The sequence below is a fragment of the Ranitomeya variabilis genome, chromosome 1 (genome assembly GCF_051348905.1).
Source record: "Ranitomeya variabilis isolate aRanVar5 chromosome 1, aRanVar5.hap1, whole genome shotgun sequence".
NCBI lineage: Eukaryota > Metazoa > Chordata > Amphibia > Anura > Dendrobatidae > Ranitomeya > Ranitomeya variabilis.
The window spans coordinates 15048156-15066029 of NC_135232.1; the positions used below are offsets into that span (position 1 = coordinate 15048156).

Sequence of the window (17874 nt, forward strand, 5' to 3'; positions counted from 1 at the left end):
GTCACATTTGAAAAGTCCCTGACATGCCAAAACAGGAGAAACCCCCACAAGTTACCCAATTTTGGAAACTATGCCTCTTGAGTTCATCTAGGGGTGTACTGATCATTTTTTAACCCTCAGGCAATTCACAGAATGGTATTATTACTGAAAACATGGAGTCAATAGTCCACCAATAAGTATCATAAGTTATTGTAATCATAATAAGAAGGCGTACTGTTGTGAATTCCGTTCTCGGACTCCCTCCTGTGGTCATGAATGGCACTTCGGTGAGTTCTGTCCTTGGACTCCCTCTAGTGGCTTTGAGTGGAACTGCTGGTCCTTGAGGTTGGCTTTCTCAGCTGCCCTCGTTTATGGCTAGGCTGGCTTCTCTATTTAACTCCACTCAGATCGCTACTTCATGCCAGCTGTCAATGTCTCAGTATTGGTTCAGATCTCTCTTGGACTTCTCAGATGACCTGTCGACTCCAGCAGAAGCTAAGTTCCTGCTAGTTCATTGTTGTTACTGCTAATTCTAGTCCAGCTTGCTATCATGATATTTCCTTGCTAGCTGGAAGCTCTGGGGGTGCAGAGTTGCACCTCCACACCGTGAGTCGGTGTGGAGGTCTTTTTGCATACTCTGCGTGGTTTTTGTAGTTTTTTGTGCTGACCGCATAGTTCCCTTTTCTATCCTCTGACTATTTAGTGAAGACTGGCCTCCTTTGCTAAAACCTGTTTCATTCCTGTGTTTGTGACTTTCCTCTAAACTCACCGTCAATATATGTGGGGGCTGCCTTTTCCTTTGGGGAATTTCTCTGAGGCAAGGTAAGGCTTCCAATTCTATCTTTAGGGGTAGTTAGCTCTTAGGCTGTGAAGAGGCGTCTAGGGAGAGTTAGGTACGCTCCACGGCTATTTCTAGTGTGTGTGATAGGAGTAGGGTTTGCGGTCAGCAGAGTTCCCACTTCCCCAGAGCTTGTCCCGATTCCTAGTTTAACCATCAGGTCATTCCGGGTGCACCTAACCACCAGGTCCATAACAGCGTACACATCAATCCATCAATAATTAAGGAAAAAGTCAATAGTGATTGCAACAGGGGAATTAAGTATTAGTGGCACGTACTCTCTCATTAATATAAAGGTGGGAGGTATATACATGACTCAATTACCATAAAGTGCTAGTGCTTCAATGTTAATAGTTTAAAAAAAAATGCTGAATACTGATCAATTGATAGAATCCAATACCAATTTCCACACAATAATCAGTGCGTACTGAGTGAGGTCTGAAATGTAGTGCTACTCTATGCTAGACCACGTGTACATTCAAAGCAAATATATACAGAAAAAAAGAGTATCACGTACTTAGCCATGTTACCCCTGGTGAAATACCACGTTAATAGACTCCCAGAAGATGCAGACCCGAAACGCACGTTGGGGCTGCTGACATGGTATTTTATTGACTTAATTGTTGATGCACTGATGTGTATGCCTTTCTGTTATTATGATTTAATAAAATAACTTATGATACTTATTGGTGGATTACTGACTCTATGCTTTCAGTAATAATTCCATATTAGCAGTGTCCATTGTGCTAATTTACATAAGCCTCCCTAGTGAAGGTATGGGGTTGGTTTTGATACATTTATGATTATAATATGATTCCTGTTCTGATGATATTGCTTTGAAAATTAACAGTGTAATTTTTGTTAACACAATTTCTTCTGAATTCGCCAATACCCCATATGTGGTTAACTACTTTTTGTAATGCCAGCGTCTCTGCATGCCTCCGCTCCTCCCTTCGGGCAGGCACACGAACTTGCTCACTGCCCAGGTTGCCCTGCCGCATCCTCGGGTCCAGGTCCTGTGTTCTAGGCCTTGTGCACACCAGGCAGGTTTCCGGGGGGCATGCTTAGTGCACCTCTGGGAGAGCTCCAGTGCGCACACTCCTAATGTGTCCCCAGCCAATAGCTGGGAGGAACTTAGTACTTAAGGCATTTCCTTCTGTTGGGAGGTGCCTTAGCAACTTCATTGATCAATTTATTCATGTTTCTTTGGTTTATGGTCCCTGTACTTCAGCTTCCAGAACCTGTCCGCCCTATCAGTACCTGATCCTATCCCTGTTCCTGATCCTGCCTGTCCTGTTGAACATGCTCCTGATTCTGCCTGGGTTAGACCTGATCATCTAGTCCTAACCTATACCCTGACCTGTACAGTCCATCTCCATCTTCATGGCCGTCCTGTCTATCCAGAAGCTGCACAGTCTGAATCCATCCCAGTGGCCATCCTCTGCTTGGCACCCTCTCCAAATCAGCATCCCTGACTCGTGGGTCAGCTGCCATGGTACTGGGATCTGTCCTGTAGTAGCACCTGTGTATTGACAAGATTTTAACACTAAAGTTCTGATATGGCTTAAAGAAGGCTACTACTTGTGATATAACGGAATTTTATTTTACAGTACAAAATTAAAGGAATAGTATAATTGCATACACTGTGTTATATTTTAACATACAAGGCTAAAGTATATATAAAGATTAAGTACATATACTCACATCATCACCCCTATAAGCGACCCTGTAGTATAAGGCAGCACCCCTATAGGCAGACCCTGTAGTATAAGGAAGCCTCCATAAAAAAATGAATAAATACTCACCTCTCTTCTTCCTGATTACTCCACAGCTCTGAGTGCCGGCTCATCTCCTGACAGCGGGCGCCGGTTAGTGACGTCATCGCGCCCTCTGTCCATGTCGGTGACTTCAGACGCTGACAGGGGGATGATGGGAGAAGGAGCGTAGGGCTCCTATCAATATGATCAGCTGACCTTGCGATAACGGACGGGGGGCCCACTGCTGGCACCGGGGCCCCCAACCCTTCTCAGGGGCCCATCCCATAGCGGCCGGGCAGCAGAGCAGGGAGATCGATTCTCCCTGCTCTGCTGCAGAATGTAACTAACAGTTACAGTAGCGTAGCTCCGGGTGGGCCCCCTCAGAGCGCGGGGCCCTGGGCGACCACCCCCAGGTACAAATAAACCTCCATGTTTTACAATAAACAACAAACGTAGAACTATTTGTGGGGTAAAAACCTTCAGACAATGTGAGTAAACAGTTCTCAAGATTGTGTCACTAAGGACATTGTCTGTAAATGTATGACCAGCAATGCTGCTCTGTCATGGTTTGAATACATTCTGTATATTTCAATACTCAAAATATCTATTTCTATGTTCACACTACAACGTGGCGTTAATATGGGCCCAAGTCTAACCACACCATCAGGGTGCTCTAGTGAAGACCCTGGTGCTCACTTAGTGACATACTTCCAGGCTTCCCCCAGTCTGAGTTACAGTGTTTCCCAAACCACGAGCATAGCACTTTTGATGCACAGTGTAAAGCTCAGAAGGGTAGGATCGCCAAATTGTAGTGCATATTTTGCTGTTATGATTTGCAGGTGCCATGACCCACTGGAAGAGCACCTGAGATGCCAGAAGGGTGGAAACCCCATAAGTTAACTATTTTACAAATTACACTTCCCAATCAATTCATCTTGGGGTGCAGTGACCATAGTGACACCACAAAAGTGACCCAAATTATTATTCCATTAAGCAGTGAAGAAAAAAAATCATTATTTTTTACCACAAAAAATTGTTTTAGCCCCACATTTTACTTTTTCACAAGAAATGGGTAAAAATGGCACCAAAATTTGTCCTACAATTTCTGCTGAACGTGGAAATACCCCATATGTGGCAGTACAGTACTGCTTAGTCACACAGTGAGACTCTGGCTTGGGAGGAGGGCGCGCTATTTGACTCTTGGAGTGCAAATCATTGTAGAATAGTTTGCAGAGTCCATATACAGAACCTCCCCTCAAGTGACCACATTTTGAAAATTACCCCCCTCTAGGAATTTGTCTACAGGTGTGCTGACTATTTTGACTCCATTGGTGTCAAAGTAAAAACAAGCAACAGTGGTTGTTGGTGAGTGAAAATTACAAATCGAACAGTGTAGTGCCCATACATTGTGCCCAGCTCTTGCTTCTAGACACATGTACCTGTAAATTAGGCGTACTCATTACTACAGATATGCTAAACATGTGGACGCTAAATGTGGTTTAGGCTCACTGTGGGGCTCACAAAAGAGGGGGGCATTTGGATTAAGGAGTGCAGAATTTGCTGAATTTCTTTTGGGGGTGAGGAGCCATTTCCAGACTGCTTTTCCAGAGCCTTTGTTCTACCAGTAACAATATTTCCATTGACAGAAGACAGACCTGAGTGGGGACTTTTTTTGTGGATTGAGTTGCAGCTTTTATTGGGGAAATTTACCTAATATTTGGGATCACATTTATCCTGCGCTATATGCTGAGCACTTACTTTGGGGTTTCCATCTAAATCTCGGAGTGACGTGATTCAGATGAAAATCCCGAGGGATCCATTCACTATAATAAAGCAGCAGTGTTACTCTGGACTCCGTCTGGCCTCTGTACAGCGGTGTCCTTTTTTTCAGAAGTGCACAAAACTGTGGCACTTTTATGCAATCCTAAAAAGACGGACACCGCCGGATCACAAGTCATATTGTGTACACAGTGCCTCCTTCTGCCTCATTATGGGAAATCTTCCACTGGCAGTTCCATTTGAATCACATATTTCAGAGATTTACACGGACACCCCGGTGTAAGTGCTCAGCGTAGAGTGCAGGATAAATGTGAGCCAAGCCTTACTTCAATCTTTGGGAGGCAGAATTAACAAATTAACAGCAGGTGAAAAATTGTTTTTTTACGCAGTTCCTCATAGGGTATAAGCAATAAGAAGACTTTATTGTTCGGGTCGGTGCGATTACAGTGATACCAGTTTTATATCGGGTTTTTATGTTTGGCTTTTGTCGCAATCTAAAAGACACTTTGATCAAAAGATCGCTTTCCACTCTGATTTTTGGGGAGTTAGAATGAACAAAAAAACAGCAATTTAGGAATTGATTTTTAAGTTTATTTTTTTTACTCTTTTTTTATGCTGTTCACCGTGTGGTAAAACATTTTTGGATCAGTACCATTACAATGATATGACATTTATAAATCTAAAAAATTACACAATGAAACTATTTTATAGAAAAAATAAAATAGTTTTTGCATCACTTTATTCTGAGAGCTATATGTATGTTATTTCTACACTAATGGAGCTGTTTGGCCTCTTGTTTTTTTTTGCTGGACAAGATGACTTTTTAGCGATAACATTCTTATTTATATAAATATTCGTATGTTTTTTCTTTTATTTTGTGATTTATTTTACTTTTTTACTGAGTCCCTCTATGGGACCTTAGCTTATTACTCTGATCTCAGATATAAGGCATTACAGTGTACATGTACTGCATCGACAGAAGCCTCTTAGACTGTGCTCCTGGTATGGTCTAAACAGGCTGTCACTGGCAGATCCCAAGGTTGTCATGGCGATCTTGGGTTGCCATGATACAACTATCGGCCCTCTCCCGGCCTCCTTAATGTTGCGATCGCTATTAATTTATCGCTGCATTTAGGGGGTTAAAATGTGGAGCTTTTCTCTGTGGTTCCATCCCTAGCGGAGACGAAACTTGGAGAAGTTGTGTTTCTTAGTACGGCTCCTCCATCTGACTGACGAGGGTCTTCTCTGTCCCTCTCTTCAAGGTCCTCATCCTTCGAGTGCAGAGCAGAGAGCATTAGGCTTTGTCCTCGCTGATTATCACTTCATGCTTGAGGCCACAATGTGCTGGGACCTCGGTACCGGTGGTGAGGACCACAACAATGTAATTTAGTCCCTGATACATAAACCTAGAATTACCGCTTCTGAGAGACGTGTCTCATATATAGACAGATACACGGCACGTCATGTATTCAGTCTGTGTGTCTCCACAGATGGATCCAGGAGGAGGAATCCACCAGAGAGATGTCCCCGTCCTCTGTATCCCCAGGACTGTCCAGAGGAGAATCACAACATCCCGGGGGACCATCAGGTAGATGACACTGAAGCCCTCACAACATCTGACCATGAAGTGATGGGACCTGAGCTCATCTTACATTTTTCTTTTTAGGGTGAAGATCTGGTTGATATTCAGGTTGAGGTCATACATGGAGCACAAGAGGCGATCGCAATATGGGCCGGTCACGGTGAGGAGGGGAGACTGTCATGTCTGGGCTGTGGTCACCTACACCTACTACTACTCCATCATCTCATCTCACAATCTATTCCGTCACTGTGTGTTTTTTTACAGATGGATCCAGGAGGAGAAATCCACCAGAGAGATGTCCGCGTCCTCTGTATCCCCAGGACTGTCCGGAGGAGAATCACAATGTCCTTGAGAAACATCAGGTAGACGGTGCTGAGCCCTGTACCGGATCTCTATTGGGGGGACATTTCTGATCGAGGTCATAGGTGTCATAAATTTTGGTGGTTTCTTGTATTGTGCTTATTGTTACATCTGATATATCAGGAGGAAGATCCAACAAAGAATAAAGAGACAGAAGAAGAAGAAGCGATGATGAGGGGGGATCAGCCGTGTGTGAGTGACGGGAAGGAGGAGATTACGGGAGATGTTTCCACAGGTGTGTAATAATGTCCTGCGCATGATGATGATGACCGGCATGTGATTATAATAATGCCTCCCACTGTCTCCTACTCTGAGGTCACCATGGTGGTCTCTCTGCATCCAGTCAGGCCGCTCAGTGGCATGAAGAGCCCTATGGTAAGTCAGTAAGTGCCATACTATGGAGGTGTGGGTCAGACATACGGCTGTCGTCCCTCTGCCACTATGGAGGCCATCTTGGATGTAGAATGACCAGAACACAAGTCTCAGTCGGAGGCAAGCAGAAGACACCAGGTAGGTGACCGTACATGGCAAATGTTTGGTCACTCCTCTGTGCCAAGGTGGAGAATTGCTTTATCATAAAAGGGTTTATGAGCTTGTATCTACAAACAGCTGCAATGGCCACATTTAGAGTTGTTGTTATCTAACAATCATATTAGTTTTTGAGACCTGGTTCAATTAACATACAGTTAGGTCCATATATATTTGGACAGAGACAACATTTTTCTAATTTTGGTTATAGACATTACCACAATGAATTTTAAACAAAACAATTCAGATGCAGTTGAAGTTCAGACTTTCAGCTTTCATTTGAGGGTATCCACATTAAAATTGGATGAAGGGTTTAGGAGTTTCAGCTCTTTAACATGTGCCACCCTGTTTTTAAAGGGACCAAAAGTAATTGGACAATTGTCTCCAAGGCTATTTCATGGACAGGTGTGGGCAATCCCTTCGTTATGTCATTCTCAATTAAGCACATAAAAGGCCTAGAGTTGATTTGAGGTGTGGTGCTTGCATTTGGAAGGTTTTGCTGTGAAGTTAAAATGTGGTCAAAGGAGCTCTCCATGCAGGTGAAACAAGCCATCCTTAAGCTGCGAAAACAGGAAAAAAACCATCCGAGAAATTGCTACAATATTAGGAGTGGCAAAATCTACAGTTTGGTACATCCTGAGAAAGAAAGAAAGCACTGGGGAACTCATCAATGCAAAAAGACCTGGGCGCCCACGGAAGACAACAGTGGTGGATGATCGCAGAATAATCTCCATGGTGAAGAGAAACCCCTTCACAACAGCCAACCAAGTGAAGAACACTCTCCAGGAGGTCGGCGTATTAATATCCAAATCTACCATAAAGAGAAGACTGCATGAAAGTAAATACAGAGGGTTCACTGCACGGTGCAGCCACTCATAAGCATCAGGAATAAAAAGGCTAGACTGGACTTTGCTAAAAAACATCTAAAAAAGCCAGCACAGTTCTGGAAGAACATTCTTTGGACAGATGAAACCAAGATCAACCTCTACCAGAATGATGGAAAGAGAAAAGTATGGGGAAGGTGTGGTACAGCTCATGATCCAAAGCATACCACATCATCTGTAAAACACGGCGGAGGCAGTGTGATGGCTTGGGCATGCATGGCTGCCAGTGGCACTGGGTCACTAGTGGTTATGGATGATGTGACACAGGAGAGAAGCAGCCGAATGAATTCTGAGGTATTCAGAGACATACTGTGTGCTCAGATCCAGCCAAATGCAGCCAAACTGATTGGTCGTCGTTCCATACTACAGATGGGCAATGATCCAAAACCTAAGGCCAAAGCAACCCAGGAGTTTATTAAAGCAAAGAAGTGGAATATTCTTGAATGGCCAAGTCAGTCACCTGATCTCAGCCCAATTGAGCAGCATTTCACTTGTTAAAGACTAAACTTCAGACAAAAAGGCCCACAAACAAACAGCAACTGAAAACCACCGCAGTGAAGGCCTGGAGAGCATCAAAAAGGAGGAAACACAGCGTCTGGTGATGTCCATGAGTTCAAGACTTCAGGCAGTCATTGCCAACAAAGGGTTTTTAGCCACGTATTGAAAATGAACATTTTATTTAAAATTATTGAATCTGTCCAATTACTTTTGATCCCTTTAAAAACAGGGTCGCACATGTTAAGGAGCTGAAACTCCTAAACCCTTCATCCAATTTTAATGTGGATACCCTCAAATGAAAGCTGAAAGTCTGAACTTCAACTGCATCTGAATTGTTTTGTTTAAAATTCATTGTGGTAATGTCTATAACCAAAATTAGAAAAATGTTGTCTCTGTCCAAATATATATGGACCTAACTGTATAAACATGGAGACAAGATGCTGCCCAGAGCAGGCGCCCTTTACCATCCACTTATATCCCCCGTCAGCATGTAATTTTTGGCCAAATCTTGTAATCTGGATAGATTCACTATAGAGCGAAAAGCATTGGGCCACTCTCAATCATTGCATTCTGGTTTTTCTTTCAGGCCCCATTGCATCCCCCGGTATATAACATCTATTGTCCCCCCCAGTGTATAACATCCGGGCCTGATGCTGCACCCTGGTGTATGACAACCATCGCCCCCCCCCCCCCAACACACACCTCCCCGGTGTATAACATCCAGACCCGCTGCACGTTGATGTATAGCATCCATACCCGTTGCTCCCCCCCACCCCACCCCACCCCCGGTGCATAACAGCCAGCCCTGTTGTGCCCTCTGGTATATAACGTCTAACCCCATTGCCCCCTAGTGTATAATAACATTATGACTCCTGAAATATGAAGATGGAAAAAAAAATCAATAGAAAATGGATCTGTAAGGCCTATAATGTGAGAAATGTTTGCCACAAAAATCCACTATAGTTGTACATGAAAGAAGTCACACCAGAGAGAAGCCGTACTCATGTTCACTATGTGGGAAATTCTTTAGAGATTAATTAAGTCTTGTTAGACATGAAAAAGTCACATAAGATCGAAGCTGTAATCATGCTCACTATGGGAAATGTTTTATAAACACATTTCATCATATTAATCTCTTAAAGGGGGTTTTCTGATTTTGAAAACCACTGTCTCTCAATGACAAACAAAAATCCTGTGCTTTATTCACTCTCCCCTGGTTCAGTGCTGAGTCTCCGTTGCTGCTACCAATGTCTGTTATTTTCTGCAGTGCTGATATCACATTGACAGCGCTGCAGCCTGTAAGGGAGCTCAGTGGTTTTGAGCAGCTGATGCCATTTATTTGGGAGGTCCACTGATCTCCCTTTTCTCCTTCACCTCATTGTGGGACACAGACCATGGGTGTATGCTGCTGCCAATTGGAGGCTGACACTAAGTGATACAAGAAAAGTTAGCTCCTCCCCAGCAGTATACACCTTCCTGCTGGCTCTCAGCTAACCAGTTCATGCTTAGTGTCTTAGGAGGCACAGGTCTGGTTTCCAGACCTCCCGTTTTTTTTCCTTTTTCACCATGGCAGACAAGACAGGGGCAACGGACCCTTTTGAAGGGGTCCGATCTCCCCAAACCAACAACGGGCAAGCACTTGGAGTGTCGCCTCCACGTATCCTCTCCCGCAATGCCACACTCAGCCCTGACCACCCTAAGGTAACGAAACCCTAGGCTGTACAGGCTCATATGGACAGTCCGTGCGGCCCCCACTGCATCACCAATGCTCAGACAACGGTGATGGAAGGAGGCGGACGGTCCCTCTCCTCATCCCCTGAAGGGAAGATGGAGCTATGTGCCTACACAGTCCTTTATACAGCCCCCCTCTGACCTTAATCTCTGGAGCCATGCGAGGTGGGGGGCTGGGAGGGCTCCTGCTGCGGCGCAGTTTTCTCCTGCCGTTCAAGATGGGAAGCCTCACTCGAGCCCCGTGCCCGTATTCTCGGGCGGGTGCTGGGAGTTCCCTGCTGCTGGCGGCGCCTGGCCGCGGGCCGAGATCCCGTTCCTGCCTCCCTCTTCCGGGTCCATCCCCTCCATATTCGGGCGGGCCTCTGATAATTTAGTCCCTGGCTTCTGGCGCGGTTAGACAGCAGATGGAAGTACCGCCCCTTTTAGCCGCGTCATCTTCCGGCGGCTCCGCCCCCTCATCCTCGGGCGGATGCTGGGAAAAATGTAGCCCCCGGCTTCGGCCTCCGATCGGCCGCGAGTCGAAACTCCACAATTTCCAATGGGACCGTCCACCAATTGGGCGCATTTTTTATATGGGACATCACTGATGCTTCCTCCTGAGACACAGGACTGGGGTTAGTGCTACTCCCCCCAGCCTGGCAACTGGTTATAACAGCAGCAGGTCCAGCATGGCTAGAAGGACCCAGTCTCATACGTTTTTATATATGCCTCATGTATGGCCTGTCGGTCCGCTTTTCCGCTTGCCCAGAGTAAACGTTCTGTGAGGCCTGCGGTTCCAAGCGCGCTCAGGAGCCCCCCCCCTGCGACTCAGCCCAGTGTGTTAGGAGCATAAAGCATGGTCTTCCCCACGGAATGGCCTTTGTCTTTGTCGCAATCTATGGCATCCCTAACAAAGGCAATCGAGTCCCTTCAGACCCCATCTGGGTCCAGGAGCAGCGGTTCGCCTGTCCTGGAGAGGTCCTCCGACTCACAGACGTGGGGGAAAAGAACCCACACCGTGTCCCCCGGCATCTGCATCCCTGAGTTCCATCTTTCGTTCACCCTCACTAGCGGAGATTACTGAACATGGTTCGGAGTACGATTCCGAAGGGTCCCTCAATTTAGAAGCGCCTGATTACTAGGAGTCAGTAGACAGCCTCATTGAAGCCATCAACCAAAACCTGGGGGTAGAGGACATATCCACCTTGGCTTTCGGTCATAAGGTGTCTTTTAAGCAGCACCATAGAGTTTTTTTATTCAGTCGCCATGACAGCACCACGATAGAGGGGATCCGCCCTTCAGGGACAGGAAACCTACAGACATAAAAGGGCGGCACCTCTCTCCCACATCAGTTGGTTTCCTGTCCCTGGCAGGGGAACCTCCTCAGACAGGCCTTATGGAGAAGGTCGAAGAAATGAAGATAACCCAGTCCTGGCAGGCCGATTCAGGTAGTGGGGGTTCCCTGCCTCGGTCTGTCTAGGATGCCGGAAGCACCACACGGCAGGGAAACTGCTGGTGTCGGTGTCAGCAGAGAGGGGCAGCTTTTATTTAAATGCTTGCCTCTTAAGTGATCCGTCGCCGTCAGGTACCAGGTGAGTACATGGGGTCTTCTGCTGTGGCCGCGCCCGAGGGTCCTCCCGGGGTCTGTCCGTGGCCTGGCGATGATGTGCGCGTCGGTCCGGGCGGCTCTGGCTTCTTTGACCGCGCATCGGCTCGCTCACCCCTGTCACGACCGGAAGGGGCGTGTCAGGATGACGCAGCTGGTGGCGCAGCCTGATGACGCGGCAGGGCATGCGCAGTGGAACCCCGCCGGCCGATGATGTCACTATCGCGTCCGAACTTGATCCAGGTACCCGGCGAATAAGCGGTGGAGGCAGGTTTGCGGATGGACCTTCTGAGGGGGGGCGGAGGCCTGTTTATAGTCGGTCCGGGGGAATGGTCCTGGGGGAGGCACTCCAACATTTAAACATGGTACCGGGCAGATCACCTGGAGAACCTGCTGACCCCCATCAGGGGGCGGTACCTTGGGGGCATATTTAATAAAGAGTCTGACGACTGCTGAGTGCTTCTGACTCATTGTGATGATGGAGTCGCTGGAGCAGGGAGCACCACTGCCTGACAAGCAGAAGCAGATTCAGCCCATTGAAGAGCCTCAAATTATATCCCAGCGGCAATCTAGTGGCAGCTGGTGGAGACAAGAATATCCAAAAATCGAGGCAGAGCAAGTCCTCAAGCCGTAAAACATCGCCGGCTAGGAAGGACCCCCCACTGATTACGTTACCAATCACTGCCGGATTCAAAAGTGGATGGTATCCAGTGACTAGCGACCTGAATGATTAATAATCCATCAGTCTCTGTAACAGGGGCGATGTCACTATTGGGTTCACTCACATCGTGTATTCCGGCGGTTCTCTGGGCTCAATATCATACCAGAACACTACAGTGGGACGTTTTACAGAATTCCCATCGCCTAAAAGCTCATCTTGACAGTAAATTTTCATTGTCTGTTGAATCCATTCAATCACTACATTGGTGGACACATGTACCAAATTTACATAGGGGTGTTCACTGGACAAATCATATAACTTGGATAATAACTACAGATGCTAGCACACTTGGAAAGTAGTTGGGTCCAGGGGCTGTGGTCTCAGTTCGAACAGAGTTTGTCATCCAATCTAAAGGCGTTATTAGCGGTAGAACACGCATTAAGTAGTTTTCTTATACCCCCACAGGGTCGGCTGTTATGATCTGGTGGCTTAGGAGCAGCATGAGACGTGCTCTGGAGGAGGTGGCACCTATACTGACCGCAGACCCTGAACTTAACACAACAACTAGAAGTAGCCGTGGGATGTTCCTAACACTTCCTAGACACCTCGACACAGCCGGAGGACTAGATACCCCTAAAGATAGAAACAGGAAAGCTATCTTGCCTCAGAGAAAATCCCCAAAGGATAGACAGCCCCCCACAAATATTGACTGTGAGAGGAGAGGGAAATAACATACGCAGAATGAAACCAGGATTTAGCAAAGCAGGCCAATCTAGCTAAATAGAAAAGACAGGACAGAGTACTGTGCGGTCAGTATTAAAATACTAGAAAATCCACCACAGAGAATACCAAAATCTCCACACCTAACTAAAGGCATGGAGGGTAAATCTGCTTCTCCAGAGCTTCCAGCTTGACTGAATAAATCCACACTGACAAAGCTGGACAAGAAAAAACATAGAAATGCACTGAACAATAAAGTCCACAGTACGTGGACTGCAAAAACCAAGCCAGGACTTATCTTTGATGATTTGGACAGAATAGCAGGAGAATCCAGGAAGAGATGTGAATCCACCAAGTAACAATGGACAACTGGCACTAACTAAAGGATCTGGCCAGACTAAATAGCCCAGTCAGAATTGGTAATAAGTGGAAGCACCTGATGGCTGCTGAAATCCAAAGGAGCAGCAGTACCACTTATAACCACCGGAGGGAGCCCAAGAGCAGAACTCACAACATTACCACTTATAACCACCGGAGGAAGCCCAAGAGCAGAATGCACAACAGTCGGCACATCAGACTTTTCTCCGACAACCAGGTAACCGTAGCCTACAGTAACCATCAAGGAGGTACTCGGTCCAGTTCATTAATGGAGGTCGTAGATCGTATTTTTCAGATGGCCGAAAATCATCTACTATCACTCACGGCTCTTCACATAAAAGGGAAGTACAATATCATGGCCGACTATCTAAGCCGCAACCAACTCAGATGGGAGATTGGACACTAAATTCATAAACTCATCAAACTTAAATCAGATCATACAATTGTGGGGATGTCCAGACATAGATCTCTTTGCCAACCAAGAAAACAGAAAGCTACATCGATTCTGCTCCTTAAACCCCAGAGACAATCTGTATGCGGTAGACGCTCTTCTAATCCCATGGCACTTCAATCTCCCCTATTGGTTTCCCCCTCTGAACTTAATCGTAATAGTTCTGAGGAAAATACGGGAAGATGGGGCCCGAATACTCCTGATAGCCCCGTTCTGGCCTAGAAGATCATGGATTCCTTGGCTGAGAAAGATGTCCATTTCCCAGCCATGGATTCTTCCAGAAATACCAAATCTCCTATCCCAGACCCAATCCTCCGTCCACGAGTGGCCAATTTACATCTAGCTGCGTGGAATTTGAAAGGTCGTTACTAAGGGGGGGTTTTCGCGGGACCTGGTAAATACATTACTTAAAAGTAGAAAAGACTCTACAACAAACATTTACGTCAGGATTTGGAAGAAATTCTTATTAGTTTCAGAAACACAAATTGATCAGGAGCCCTGTATTAACCAAATTTTAGAATTCCTGCAAAAAGGATTAGATATGGGCCTAGCCACAGGTACGCTTAGGGTTCAAGTATCGGCTCTAGGGGAACTATACAATAGAAATTTGGCCAGCAATCATTGGATAGTCAGGTTCTTCAAGGCAGTTACGAGATCTAGACCAATCATTAAACAAAAAGTAGTTCCATGTGACCTAAATCTTGTTCTCTCAGCTTTAACGCAAGCTCCATTTGAGCCTATTGATGATGCCTTGATTAAAATCCTATCCTTGAAAACAGTTCTCTTTGTTGCGCTTACATCCGCGAGAAGGATTAGTGATATACAAGCTTTGTCCAGACAGCCTCCGTACATGCAGTTTAGGGAAGATAGAGTTTTTATGAGACCTGATCCTCTTTATCTTCCAAAGGTAGCCTCAAAATGTCATAGGTTACAAGAGGTTGTTCTTCCCTCATTTTGTCCTAATCCCACTAATAATAAAGAACATAAATTTCATACTTTGGATGTTAAAAGATGTCTTCTTAAATATATTTCAGCTACAAACGCTTGGAAAAAAGATAATTCCCTATTTATATCCTTCCAGGGAGTTAAAGTATCTAAAAACACACTAGCTAGATGGATCAGGGAGGCAATCTCTCTGGCTTATACAGCAGGTGGCATGGAGATCCCAGAAGGTGTTAAAGCTCATTCCACTCAAGCCGTGGCCACATCCTGGGCGGAGAGATCTGAAGTGTTGATTGAAGACATTTGTAAGACGGCCACATGATCTTCATCTATAGACTAGATCTCGGTAACTCCACTGATCTCACGTTTGGGAGAAGGGTGCTTGAAGCAGTTGTCCCTCCCTAGTCCTTTTTACTTCTCTAAAAGTCTCTCGTGGTGCTGTCATGGCGACTGAATAAATACATAAGCTACTTACTGGTAGCGGTGTTTTTCAGGAGCCCATGACAACACCCTTATATTCCCTACTCTTTTCTTATATGGGTCAACACTTTCTTTTCCTTTAAGTGCTAAAGTTTGCTCACATGGTGAATTGTACCATATATTAAGTTGTTTTTATGCTACTAACCTAGGAGGCCCTCTCATGCTCTGTAAACCAACTGATGCGGGAGAGAGGTGCCGCCCTTTTATGTTTGTAGGTTTCCTGTCCCTGAAGGGCGGATCCCCTCTCTTGTGGTGCTGTCATGGGCTCCTGAAAAACAACGCTACCGTAAGTAGCTTACGTATTTTGTTCTCATCCTGAGTTTGAGGATTTAGTACAGCGTCTCTGGGAGCGGCCGGATAGGCGTTCTCTGGGCAGAAGGCTCTAAATGCAGACATCCTTTCGCCTCGGAGTTCCGTAGGAAGTGGGCGGATTCCCCTTCATAGACCCTCCCATATCTCTTTTGGTTTCTAAAGACGTTATTATTCATTCCTAATGGTTCTTCTATTAGGGATCCAACCGATCAACTTATGGAAGGCCTGGTGCGTTCAGTATTTGAAGCCTCAGGCTCAACCCTCTCGCCCTCTTTTGCGGTGTCTTGGGTGGCCAAGGCCATATCCTGATCAGAGTCTTTGAGGAGAGCTCAACAGGATAAGGATCTGCCATCAGAGATGACCGAGATTTTGAATCAGGTCGCCCTAGCAGGTAACTATCTGATTAATGCATTCTTGGATGAAGAAGCGACCGATTATTTGGCAAAAAATTGGATCAGCTCATTTCTGATACCACAGGAGGAGAAAGCAATTTTCTCCCACAGCAAAGGTTTAGGCAGCATTTCGTTGCCAGTTTCAGGCACGGTTTAAGTCTTTTCAGGTGGACCACAGCGGCAAACCCCGCTGGCCCAGGTTGACCTAATCAAGACAGAGATGGTCAGATCTCTTACAGAGCCAACCCATTGGGAAAAACGCGGTTACAACAGCCTAAATCAGGAGGATCTAAGTCACACAGATTTTCAGCCAAATATCTGGAGGCAGGCTCAGGTTGACACCAACATATCCTTTTTTTCAGCCAATATGCAAACGTGGGGTATCCCCTCCATGTATACCTCCCTATGATGTGAGATGCCATGCCTAGTCTGATTCTTAGGGGCGATGGGTCCTTTTAAAGGGCACCGATCTCCCCACACCATCAATAGACGAGCACATGGAGTGTCTCCTCCATGTTTACTCTTCTGCAGCCAGACCTAACACCGGAACCAGCCCTGTCCACCCGGAGACCTGAACTCTGTGGATGTACAATGGCACCCTCTTTTGGCATCCAAGCACTCCCCTCTGCATAATCACTATTTAGCAGAGGAGGTAAGAAGGCAGACGATCCCTCTCCACTTCCCTGTTAAGAGAGTGGTGGATCAAGGGTTCATCATTATAACTCCGCACTGTCAAAAGAGAGCAGAGGTTGCAAGAGAATGCTTTTTCTGACCTTCTGGATGCAGCCAGTCATTCTGCCACTTGGCAGATTAACCGGGGAAAATCTCCTGTGGCATACCTACCAGCATTCCTGCCCGAGGGGTTATCAATTAAAATTACTACGGACTATCAGATAGCAGCCTCGGGTTTAGTGCTCTCCTTAACCACCCCTTGGGTTGCTAGAGCAATGGTCTCCTGGTCGAAAACCTTTACTACTTTGATTCACAACAGTAACCTTTTCCCGAAGGCAGTACATCTGGTCAATCAAATTTCTTGAGCAGGAGACTAACTGGTTCACGCCTCTCGGATGCGGCTAGTTGCGCAGCACTGTCAGCAGCAAATACCATTACATCCAGAAGGGCATTATAGCTCAGAGAATGCAAGTGTACTCTGCGTTCAAAAACGTCTCTGACATCACTCCCTAGGATAACATGTTTCCTATAGACAACCAGCAGTGGAAGAGTTTTCCAGGACTGTCTAGATCTAAGGGATCTTGGTTCCAAAAAGAGGGACTGAAAAGTAAGACTAATCCTGGACCTCAAACTTCTACCAAGCTTGACAAGGTCCTCCTTCTTCGGATGGAGTTTCTCTGCTCAGCTATTTCTTCAACGGAAAAGGGTGGAGTTTCTGGCATCCACCGACATTTGGGATGCTTACTTTCACGTTACTATTTTCCCCTCTTTTTCGCTTTTCCATTCGCAAACTGCATTTTCAAGTCACAACCTGATCCTTCGGCCTTGCTACCGCACTTTGAGTGTTCACAAGGGTCATGACAGCTGTCATGTTCCTCTTGCACCCTAGAGGCGTGGTCATCCTGCCCTGTCCGGTCGACTTTCTAGCCGCTCTTCCAGGACTACGATGAGTCGTCTATATCAATTGCTATACCCTCTCACCTGGATTGGCAGCTTCATCTAGACAAGTTTTTCCTCTTTTCCAGCCCAGAATATATCCTTTTTAAGGATGATCCTGGACACTTCCAGGGGGTTGGTAATTCTCTTTTCTGGTGGGTCTCCCATCTGTATTCAATCGGATAATGCCACCGCTGTTCCATACGTCAATCTTCCAACAGGTACCAACGGTCAGGCATCATGGATGAGTTGCCTCACATTCTCTGATGGGCCGAGATCTATCATTAGGTGATCTCGGCAGTACACATTCCAGGCGTAGACTGTTGTGAATTCCGCTCTTGGGCTCCCTCCGGTGGTTGTAAGTGGAACTGCTGCTCCTTGGATTTAGCAGTCAGCAGCTGCTTCCACT

The 17874-nt window shown here is 46.1% G+C and overlaps 1 protein-coding gene across 1 annotated transcript in view; it reads left to right on the plus strand.

The window, feature by feature from the left end:
• The window catches only part of LOC143793583 (uncharacterized), a 142911-nt gene that overhangs the window by 64344 nt on the left and 60693 nt on the right, over positions 1-17874 (plus strand). Inside the window, 4 exon segments of the mRNA XM_077280659.1 lie at positions 5844-5941; positions 6020-6095; positions 6200-6297; positions 6419-6530. Of these exon segments, the coding sequence (XP_077136774.1) occupies positions 5844-5941; positions 6020-6095; positions 6200-6297; positions 6419-6530 (384 nt within the window).